This window comes from Microtus ochrogaster, linkage group LG7_11 (assembly GCF_000317375.1).
Source record: "Microtus ochrogaster isolate Prairie Vole_2 linkage group LG7_11, MicOch1.0, whole genome shotgun sequence".
Lineage (NCBI taxonomy): Eukaryota > Metazoa > Chordata > Mammalia > Rodentia > Cricetidae > Microtus > Microtus ochrogaster.
The window spans coordinates 15628161-15640162 of NC_022032.1; the positions used below are offsets into that span (position 1 = coordinate 15628161).

General features: G+C 33.8%; 1 protein-coding gene across 21 annotated transcripts in view; it reads left to right on the forward strand.

The window, feature by feature from the left end:
* The window catches only part of Pcm1 (pericentriolar material 1), a 95776-nt gene that overhangs the window by 30795 nt on the left and 52979 nt on the right, over positions 1-12002 (forward strand). For all 21 annotated transcript variants that reach the window (XM_026786994.1, XM_026786978.1, XM_026786981.1 and 18 more), the window contains 9 exons: positions 355-571; positions 2296-2494; positions 3257-3430; positions 3926-4080; positions 4199-4428; positions 7526-7677; positions 8015-8144; positions 8943-9083; positions 9883-10079. In XM_026786994.1, coding sequence (XP_026642795.1) covers positions 355-571; positions 2296-2494; positions 3257-3430; positions 3926-4080; positions 4199-4428; positions 7526-7677; positions 8015-8144; positions 8943-9083; positions 9883-10079 — 1595 coding nt within the window. The remainder of the gene's footprint in view (positions 1-354; positions 572-2295; positions 2495-3256; positions 3431-3925; positions 4081-4198; positions 4429-7525; positions 7678-8014; positions 8145-8942; positions 9084-9882; positions 10080-12002) is intronic.

Consider the following 12002-nt stretch of genomic DNA (forward strand, 5'->3'; position numbering starts at 1 on the left):
CCAGGACAGGCTCCAAAGCCACAGAGAAACCCTGTCTCGAAAAACCAAAAAAAAAAAAAAAAAAAGAATTGGTAAGCCATTGCCTTCACACCGGGAAAAGATGTATGATTGTCTTGCCCACTAAGACAATGAGTATGACCAACCATTTTGTACAGTTACCTAGCAAAAATTAGTAAGTTCTTCTGCTGAGCTCTGCCATACCCTATTTAAAGAAGCTCTCAGAAACTCAGGAGATTGTGATAAGAGTGTTAATAGCAAAATAGGAAACAGTAGATGTTAACACACAGTAAAATGCGGCTTTTTATTACCTTCACCTCAAATGATCTTTTTCTTTTTTTTCTTTTTTAAACTAAGCCTCCCACTGTTCCAGACAACAGAAGACAGGCAGAAAGCCTTTCATTAACTAGAGAAATTTCTCAGAGCAGAAATCCCTCAGTTTCTGAACACTTACCTGATGAGAAAGTTCAGCTTTTTAGTAAAATGAGAGTACTACAGGAAAAGAAACAGAAAATGGACAAATTACTTGGAGAACTCCATACCCTTCGAGACCAGCATCTGAACAATTCATCATGTGAGTAAATCTGATTCAGCAGTGTTAGGTAAAGGGCATATAAGTATATATGCTGGCACAGAGCAGTCACTTAGTAACTCTTTGATAAGGCAACAAATACAGTTCTACAAAAATTATAATTTTTGAGGAAGAAACTTGAATATGAAAAGCTCTTAATAAGCCAATATGTAATAAAGAGCCAAATAGATGCTAAGTCTACAGAAAGAAGGAAAGAAAGAAAGAGAAAGAAAGAAAAGGAAAGAAAGAAAGGAAAGAAAGAAATTTGGATAATTCAGATCTAGTCTCTAGTCTTTATCATTTTACTAAAAGTTTTTCTCAATCCTAGTTCCTGCCCCTTAGTATTAGAAGCTTAATTGCTAGAAATTGAAATCACCTGGGGCAACTCAACTGACCGTTATTATTATAACATTCCAGTTGTTATCTGAATAAGAAGTTAATAGTGGATAAGAACACCATTTTTAGAATCCCCATTCTAACTTGGGCTGGAAAGTTGGCTCAGCAGCTAAAAGCACTTACTGCTTTTGCAGAGAACCCAGGTTTGGTTCCCATGACCCACATTAGGTAGCTTACAACTGCCCATCACTTCAGTTCCAGGGGATTCTATGCATCTGGTTTTTATGGGCACATGTGATGCACATAATTCATGCAGGTACATATTTACTTAAAATATAAGTAAGTCATTCAAAATAACAGAATCATATGTTCTCTTTTGGCATTTTTTGTGTTTTGAGACAAGGTTCACATTGGAGCTTAGGCTCACTTCAAATGTGCAACGCTCTTGCATCAGTCTCCCCAAGGGATGGACTCTGTCTGCACTGCTACATCCAGCTTGGAGGAGTAGTTCTTTATTCTTCACGTATTTCCTGATTCTCTACCACTTTCAAAGAAACCTTACCATTTCTGCCCCGAAACACTTATCTCCCACCTATGATCTCAGCTACCCTCCTCTCCTGTAGAGGATAATATCAGTTACTTTATGAACAGAGGAAGGCAACTAAGGAAAATAAAACTTGTAAAGTATGATTATGGCCTTGGGTCAGTTTTATATACAAAGAATGTCATACTTTGCCGACTGACAACTGACTAAAAGACCACTCCTCCTTCTAGAAAACAGTGTAAGAGCGGTAGTTACAGGAACAGTGGTTAAAGAATAGTGTAAAAAGATATCATTAGGAACTAGCTGTGATAATTGTGGCATTAAAATGAGAAGGAAATACTGATAGTCACACTGAGAAAAAGATAAATGACAGTACTTTTGAAATAGTAGGAGGTAGAAAAATACAGTCTTTATTATTTACCTGCCAGGATTGGCCTTTTGTGTTCTGTACGTCATACATAGTGATACCATTTAACTTATCGTGAGACAAGTTTATGCTATTGTTCTTTTGGTTGTTTTTCTAGCATATAGCATGGTAATACATTGCAGTTTCTGTCTTATTTTCTCCCTTCTATTTTAATTCAGTGACTATAATGCAGAAGTGCTAGACTATCTTAAAGGAAGATGTAAAAATATTTTTCCTTGTGTATTTTGAAGTGTTTTGTTGTGAACTGTGTTAATAAGTGGCCTGCCAGTTTATATACATAAACTTTCAGGATTTAAATCTGCAGATTTTAAGATGTGACTGAATTTTATTTTCTGTTTTTTTATAAGTATGCAAACTGAAAATATGCTGCTTCATACCATTTTTATTTATGGTAGCTGTGTATCTTTCTCTCTTTTTCAGTCGTGCCTTCAACTTCTCTCCAAAGAAGTGGGGATAAGAGAAGTTCAACTGTAGCTCTCTCTGCTCCTGTAGGCTTTGCACCAGTTGTCAATGGAGAGTCCAATAGCCTTATATCCTCTGTTCCTTGTCCTGCGACTTCTCTGGTTTCTCAGAATGAGAGTGAAAATGAAGGTCATCTAAATCCAGCTGAAAAACTACAGTAAAATACTTTTTACAATCATTCTTCACAAATATTAAGTAATTAGAATTAAATAATGAGGATTTTTAAACTTTCGAAAATTTGTAAGAAACTGAAGTTAGTAAGATAAGCATTCTTCAGATATATGGTGGACAAAGGAGGGAATGTAATATATATTAATCTTATTGGTTGACTAAAAGAAATAAGATAGCGTAGGTAGTTTCTGTAGAATGCTATTAATTGATCATTTTTTAGTAAAAGAGTTAGAAATACCAAGACTCTATGTAAAATGTTTTAATATTCAAAGAGTAAGTCCCAGACTCTAGACTCATAGCCTTGAAATGATGTTTTATACAAGACTGTGTCAGTGTGAGCAGAACACTTGGAAAGCTTCTGCTTCTTCACCTCCAAAACAGGGACGATGTATATGACATTTCAGTTCATGCTTTGGGGTTTTGCTTGTTTTGTTTTACCTTTTGTTTCTGTTTGTTTGTCTGTTTTGAGATAGAGTCTCACTATATAGCCAGCCTTGGCTGGCCTGGAACTCACTACATAGACCAGGGTGGCCTTGAACTTAACAGAGTCGTACTTGCCTCTGTCTCTTGAGTGTTGGGATGAAAGGCATGTGCCAACATGTACAGCTGAAACTGTATTTTTAAAAATCGACAGGTGCCCTGTATACTTAACTTGGTCTATTTATATTTGTGGGTGTATGTGCCAACTGCTATTAAGTGAAAATAGTGTATTTTTTTTCTAAAATGGTGTTATATTTTTTTTAATCAGGAAGTTAAATGAAGTTCAAAAGAGATTGAATGAATTGAGAGAATTAGTTCATTATTATGAACAAACATCAGATATGATGACAGATGCTGTAAATGAAAATACAAAAGATGAAGAAACTGAAGAGTCAGACTATGATTCTGAGCATGAAAATTCTGAACCTGTTACTAACATTAGGTGACAGCACTTAAGTTTCTTTTTCCCAATGTATTCATCTGAACTTAATGTTTGTGTGGGGGCTGGGATGGAGGGATACATCAGTGAAATACTGTTTCCTTCTTATTTAAGCTTTTTCCTTGTAAGTTAACTGTTAGTGTAATAATCATTCTTACCCTATAAAGAAAAGGAAGGAAATATTGAAGACAGTAATTTAGTAAAATTGCTATTTGTTACTGAATGCAAGTAAATTTAAAAAGTATAAAATTGAGCATTTTCTTTTCCTACTGCTATACTTTAGGTATATTTTGAGTTTTCACATGCTTTTATTCATTAACTTCTAAGTTTTTGGAAAAGTTAATGAAAAATAGGAGTCTATTATTAAGAATTTGATCTAAAATGGTTTAGTTAATGCTGTTCTTTGCTTGAAACTAGTTTATTATAGCTCTACGTAGGTAGATTTTTTTGAATTTTTATTTTTGTTGTTTTAAATAACTGGGCATTAATTTCTTTCAGGAATCCACAGGTAGCTTCTACCTGGAATGAAGTGAATAGTAACAGTAATACACAGTGTGTTTCTAATAATAGAGATGGGAGATCAGTTAATTCTAACTGTGAAATTAACAACAGATCTGCTGCCAACATCAGAGCTCTAAACATGCCTCCATTAGGTATGATTTCCTATATTCACAGAAATGTTGCCATATTACTCTAGTGAAGTAGATTATCTTTGATTTATACTCTTAAAGTTTTAAAATTATTTATTTGAATGATACTTGTTTTTAACAGACTGTCGATATAATAGAGAAGGAGAACAGAGGTTGCATGTAGCACAAGGTGAAGATGACGAGGAGGAGGAAGTAGAGGAGGAAGGAGTCAGTGGGGCTTCATTATCTAGCCATAGGAGCAGTCTGGTTGATGAAGCACCAGAAGATGAAGAATTTGAACAGAAGATAAGTAGACTCATGGCTGCAAAAGAGAAACTTAAACAGCTCCAAGATCTTGTTGCTATGGTCCAGGTAAGTTACTTGTTTAAATAGTATAGTCATATAAGATGAAATTTTTGTATATGTTTGATGATTATGTTGGTATAACTCCTTTTCTTTCCATTTCGTATATTGAATTGAGACCCCTTACATAACTAAGCAAGCATGTTACCACCAAAAGTTTCATCCCCCGCCCTGTATTTGTGTCTTAGATGTTACTATTAAAGGTTTAGTGGCTTAATTGCTATATATCAGATATTGGCAAACTCTTCCTGGTAAAGTTGAGAAATTGAGCCTAACATGATGGTGCACATCTGTAGTCCTATCACTTGGGAAATGGAGGCAATTCAAGGAGGAGTTCAAGTTATCCTTGGCTGAATCTATGTTGGAGTTATGCTTTGGGCACAAAAGACTGTCTTGGGAAAAAATGGGAAGAGGGATTAGAGTGGTAAATTTTGTTGTGATAACGCTTTTACAACCTAGAGTGAGAGTGCAGCCATCTGTATATAAAACCCAAGAGCATGACTGTGTACCAGTACAGTTTGATCTACAGCCCCACATAATTTTGCTTTTGATGATGATCCTGGCCTCATGTATAGGTCCCTAGCATCATCATAAGGTAGATATTAAACAGATTGAAAAAGTGTTAATTGCCCAATGTTACATAATTATGACTGCCAGAATTTACATTGCCTATTGCAGAGCCTGAGATCTTAACCTACTTGATGTAAAAAAAAAAGAAAAGAAAATCCAAATGTTAGTATGTTAGTAAAGTTCAATTATTAATACATGATTTTGAAAATAATTTATACATATGCACATGTAAATACTAACCCTTCTTTATTATCTAATGTGGTCCAAAAGATCTACTGAGTATTTTACAGTTTCCTGTGGTAGGTAAAATTTTTCTAGAGTAACAAAAATGGTTTAACTTGTGAAATTATTTATTTGTTTTCTTTTTATTTGTTATTTCTTTCCATTGCCATGTATTACCATACATTTTCATTTGAATGGACAATTTCTAATTGCTCTCCAGAATTACTGCTAATTTATATTCTAAGCAAAGTGAGTTCATGTCCCCAGACCTTTGATTACATTTTTATTATATTGGTATACTATAACTTGTTTACACATTATTGGTAATGACTTTTGTTTTTTTCTAAATTATTCCTATTAGAACAAAAGCTGTTGAAGAAAGTGCATAAACATGTACAAGCATACAAGTAAACTTAGGCATGTAAAACGTGCATAACTTAGAAGAACACCTTTTGAGATGTGATTTATTTGGTCATATTTGAAGAGTATCGGGAAGAGCACCTAAGCTAATGACATTGGTTGTATATGAATATTGAAATTAATAGAAAGAATGGGTGGGCATCTTTCTGAATTCCTACTTTACTTTTTGAAATGCATGAAACAGCTTTGGAAACAAATAATAGCAATAAGCTAGGTTATCCTGAATATTTTTACATATTTGTAAGAACTCATATTTGCTAATTGTTGTTTTCTATTAATTTCCCATTATTCTTTTAAGACAGTGGTTCTCAAACTGTGGGTTGTGACCACTTTGGGGATTGAATGACCCCTTTACAGAAGTCATATATCAGATATCCTACATATCAGATCTTTACATTATGATTCATAGCAGTAGCAAATTACAGTTATGAAATAACAATTGAAATAATTGTATGGCTGGGGGGTCACCATGACATGAAGAACTGTATTAAAGGGTCACATCATTAGGAAGGTTGAGAACTACTCCTTTAAGATCACAAAAGAGTACATAGGAAAACTGAAGTATGAGAAATAAGCTTTGTTTTGAATTAGAACTCATATTTTATTTTTTTCCATGTACTATTTTATGAAAATACTTCATTTTCAGATTCTTTATTTCTTAAGTTATAGCCTGGTTCTTGCCATTGTCCTCTTCTATGCTCATTGGGCTAGGTTAGTCTTTTGATTGATATAAGACGAATTGAATTGTCATTTCAGAGTTCATAGTTCTATGATTAATAAGAATCAGTTTGTTATGATTTTATTAGAATATTGTTTCCAAAGGTTAAATTTCAGATGTAATCTTCAGAGAAAGCATGGAATATAAATAAGTTAAATATTTTCAAAAAAATGCACGAGGTCATTTTCAACTCCCTATTAATCAGTGCATTAGTTCAACAAAAGAAAACAAATTACTGCTAGTCAGATTTAAAAAAAAAACTTTGTTTTTTGAGTAATCACTATAGATTTTAGATAGGATGTCCTTTTTTTTTCTGAAAGAGAGGGAGAGGGGAGAGGGAGAGGGAGGGAGGTCTCATTCTGTATCTTGGGCTGGCCAGAAGTTCACTGTGGATAACCCTAACTGGTCTTCTAACTCATGGAGATCCTCTTCTTTTGTTAGCCTCTTGAATACAGTACTGGAATTACAGGAATGAGCCATCATGTCCATCTCATTTTTTTCATTGTATCATAACTATTGGTACTTGTTTGACAAATTAAAGACAGAAATGAGGAAGAGGGCAACTTTTAAACAGATAGTGGGCATGGATTATTTGCAACAATATAAAGGTTGAATCCTAAAATATCATTTGATATCGTAAAATAACGTTAATATCGTTTCCTGCTCCATAGTAATTATTTTAGCTTTTTATATTTGTCACAGAGCTCTTTGATAGCAGCCCATTATTTCATCAAAATGAGAAATAGCTAGTTAATTTGTAAAAGTTTCTTAATTCATAGCACTAATGAAATATCTGAAGTTAGGTAACTTTTTAAGGAAAAATAAACTCATTTAGTTTACATTTTGGAGGAGTTAAGGGTCCACATTTTGACTTGAGTGTTTGTTATAAGGCCATGCAAGACAGTACATGGCAATAGATGGGCATGTTAGGGCCTTGGGCATATAAAACATTCAATACCCAGAACTGCAAATAAAAATTTTTAATGGGCTCATTTTAGTCTTAGCACTTGATTTATCATTGATAAAAGATACACTTTGGTTTTCTGTAAAAGTATTATAAGAGTATAATACCTCTGTGGTATTGTTTATGTTTTATAGCCTAGTAAATTCTGTAAAGTATAAATTTGATAATTTCTTTGGATTTCCAAATAATTTTATATAATTGTGCTATTTTAGGATGATGACGCAGCTCCAGTGAGTGTCTCTGCCAATACATCAAATTTGGGTGATTTCTATGCAGCAGCAGAAGATACCAAACAAAATTCAAATAATGCAAGAGAAAATTCTAATAAAACACAAAAAGACACTGGAGTAAATGAAATAACAAGGTATAGTAAGCTTTTGACTTTCATTAAAAAAAAGTTCAGGGGGCTGGAGAGATGGCTCAGTGGTTAAGAGCATTGCCTGCTCTTCCAAAGGTCCTGAGTTCAATTCCCGGCAACCGCATGGTGGTTCACAACCATCTGTAATGAGGTCTGCTGCCCTCTTCTGGTTTGCAGACACACACAGACAGAATATTGTATACTGTATACAAAATAAATAAATAAATAAATATTTAAAAAAAAAAAAAGTTCTGAGCCACTTATTTAGAAAGGGTCTTACTGTGTTGTTTTTTGCTTAGTATAATTTTATTGAAGTTCACAGATAATATCACTTTAATTATAGAGAGAAATTTTATGAGGCTAAACTACAGCAGCAACAGAGAGAGCTGAAACAGTTGCAGGAGGAAAGAAAGAAATTGATTGAAATTCAAGAGAAAATTCAAGCTGTGCAAAAGGCATGCCCCGACCTTCAGGTAATTGTAAATTTATTTCTTTCAGTGTGCTTGAAAAATGTTTAAAACCTAATGTTGGCTTAAAGTCTGTTTTTACCGCTAGTTTTCTGAGTGCTGATATGAGTGAACTAATAATGAAATGGGTTTGGTTATGTTTCTACTTTGAAAGGTAATACATGGGAATCAAGTGATTGTTTCTATTTTGGAATTGGGCTTTTTAAAATAATTTATTTAACTATATTTTTATATGCATTGGTGTGAAGGTGTTAGGACCCCTGAAACTGGACTTACAGACAGTTATGATCTGCCACCTGGGTGCTAGGAATTGACCCTTGGTCCTCTGGAAGAGGAGCCAGTGCTCTTAACCTCTCAGCCATCTCTCTAGCCCCATATTTTGTTTTTGAAAAAAGAACATCAAATTATGTTTCTAATACAAATATTTTCTAAGTTTGTACTTTTTCTATTTTTTCTAATCCTTTTGTCTTTTATCCCCAGTACAAATAATATCCAGAGGAGTATGTGCCAAGGTTGGGTTTAGTGTAAACCCCCCTTCCTAGTATTTGCCTCCTATTCTTTTTACTGTTTCTGATTGTTTACTCCTCATCACCTTTAGCCTGTTGTCATCTTTGTTCTCTTCTGTTGTCTTTGGATCATGGTGGTGATTGTAGTCTTAATATCAGATTAATATGGCACTAGAGCTCTAGAGAAGTAAAATAACTATGAGATAAATTCAGTTATTTTAGTACTTTATAGTAATATTTGTTTTATATATATGCATATGTATATACATTTGTTTTGTTTTTGTTGTTGTTCATTTAGCTATCAGCCACTAGTATGAGTAGTGGTCCCACCAAAAAGTATCTCCCAGCTATTACTTCAACCCCAACTGTTAATGAAAATGAGACCAGCACAAGCAAATCTGTTATTGAGCCTGAAGATTCTTCAGTAGTGGATAATGAGGTATAGTACAGTCTACTGTGTTGTTCCTCAATTGGATCCTAACTCCCAAATCTGTAAAATAGTTTTTTTGGGGGGGAAGGATGGGGGAAAAAGCTGCTCTTGGGATGGGTCTTTGGGGCCTTTGACCTATTGAATGGGTGATATATGTGAAGTATATTTTCTGTGTCTCTTTTAGTTGGGGAATAAATCTTACCCCAAATTATGCTGGTATTGTTTTAAAATAGTCAAATTCTTTATTAGCAAATATGAGGAACAGTTATAGCAAACACAAATCATTTTAGTTAGAAGGGCCTATTGAGTATTTCATTTATATTTGATTTGTAGAAAAATATCATAGCTTTTCCCAAATAGTTCATGAGTATTTCTTAGTTTCCCGAACAATTGATGACTGCCTTTGTCTTATTCCTAAAATACCATTTAACCCTTATGAACATCTTTAAAAGATTTTAGCTTTAGTATTTTTAATTGTGTGCCGGTTGTTGGGGGATATGTTTGTACAAGTGAGTGTAGGTGTCCTTGGAGGTCAGAGGTGTCAGGTATCCCTGGGATCTAGAGTTAGGGGCAGTTGTGGACCACTTGATAATGGTGCTGGGAACTAAATTCAGATACAAGAATTTGCAAGAGCAGTATACATTCCTAACTTGAATGATTTCTCTGGTTCCCTAGATGGATATCGTAGAATGAAAGTGGAAACATTGGCAATAGATTATTGTTGGACTGACAATATCATTAAGACTTCTATTCTTTAAGGCTTCAACAAATCCAAATATTTACTTGACTCTGATTTTTAAAATAATAGTTGTGGTCAGACATGCGAAGACATGAAATGTTAAGGGAAGAGCTACGACAGAGAAGGAAGCAACTTGAAGCTCTCATGGCTGAACACCAGAGGAGGCAAGGTCTAGCGGAGACTTCTTCTCCAGTGCCTATATCGTTATCATTGAGAAGTGATGGATCTGAGAATCTGTGTACCCCTCAGCAAAGCAGAACAGAAAAGTAAGAAAGCTATTTAAAATATATGTTTAAAATACCATTTACCCAGAACTTAAAAGCAAGGCAAACTCATTTTCCTCCACAACACAGCACAAGTCAACTGTATGACTGACTGGCTATTTTTCCATATGTGACTAAGGACTCATTCCAGCCAGCCAGTTTCTCTTCTGCAGCTTCCTTTTCTATTTCAGTTACTATGGTATTTTACAGTATTTGATCAAATGGTGGTACAGATCTTTTGTTTGTTTGTTTGTTGTTTTGTTTTGTTTTTCTGAGACGGGTTTCTCTGTTTTGCAGCTCTGGTTGTCCTTGAACACTGCTGCAGGATGATCTTTCAAATTTTACTTTCTTTGCAAAGTTTTATACTTTATAAAATTTCATTATAAAATGAAAAATATGTTTTGTGGTGTTGTTTTTCAGACTAGAATGATATATTGTTTTGTTGCATAGTTTCAGGTAACAGACTGGCCTTGAACTACTGTGGAGCTCAAAATAACCTTGAACTTGCTTCTTGCCTCCACTTCAGGGCTGAGACTATTGGCAAGTTCCATCAGGCCCAGTTGAAATACTTTTTATCTTTTTATTTATTTATTTATTTATTTATTTATTTATTTATTTGTTGTTGTTGTTGTTGTTATTGTTGATTTTTCGAGACAGGGTTTCTCTAGCTTTGGAGCCTGTCCTGGAACTAGCTCTTGTAGACCAGACTGGCCTCCAACACACAGAGATCCTCCTGTTTCTGCCTCCTGAGTTAAAATTGTGCACCACCACCTCCCTGCTGAAATATTTTTTATTTTAAATTGTGTATCTAACCTTTGTAAGGTTGCTGAGAATAATCATAAAGTATTTTTATATAAAACATTAAATTTTTAGAAATAAATTTGAAGGATTCACATTTGGAAAATTTGTAAAAGAATTAGTTATTTGTAAGATAACTAGCTATATAGTAGTATTTAATCTAAAATTTTGAAACCTAGATAGGTTGAAGCCTTATCAGATGACATTTCCAGAATGTTTCACATGCTCTCTTCTTAGGAGTTTTCATACTTGTAAAGTCTCAATGTACATTTGATTTACATCATATTTTGTTCTCTTCTGGCAGAGCATTTGTTCTTTCTTTCACAGAAGTCTTGAGATATTTTTGATGAGCATCTGGTTTCAGAATCACTGGTGTAGAGACTCATTTCTTAACTTATGGCTTGTGACCCCTCTTATGGGTTCATGTTACTGAATGCAACTGAGTGCATGCAGGACTTGCAAAATTTTTTGGTTATTTCAATCATACAAAATATATTTCAGAATCAATTTATTATTAATAATATATTCAGCCAAAAATATATTCAGAATTAAATGCAAAGTAAATCCAAGGTGTTTCTAGTGTTGCCAACCTGTGTTGCAGCATGTGATTTAACTATAGCCTTGGCTTTAAGAAACATACATGTGCATTATGTACTGCCTACAAGGCCACCCCAACATGTTGACAAAGACTGCCTCAAACATTTGTGTGGTACAAATTGCTGTTTTTTTTTTTTTACTGCACATACAAAAGCTTCCACTTTTAACAAGTCTAGTTATGGAAACATTTAATTTTTTATCATATCTTATCCTGTTAGCATCAAATTTACTCTTTGCATTATTTTTTGTTCTATTGTTTAATGTAAAAAATTTTACTTTGAGTTGCTGACTTTTGAACTTACAAAAATGAATTTTGGCTTGATTAGGATAGATTTTCCAATATTTTCCAAGATTATCTTAAAAATTCTCCTGTAATTTTGTATTACTCACTTATGCAAAGTAGAATTCTAAGCATTTAAAATTATGAGCTCAAAGTCTTTATTGATGAACTGAAAAACAATAAAGATGTTCTGTGTACTTCAGTCTCAAATATTCCTACCATTTTAATTAATTTCTCTTTCTTTTTTTTTT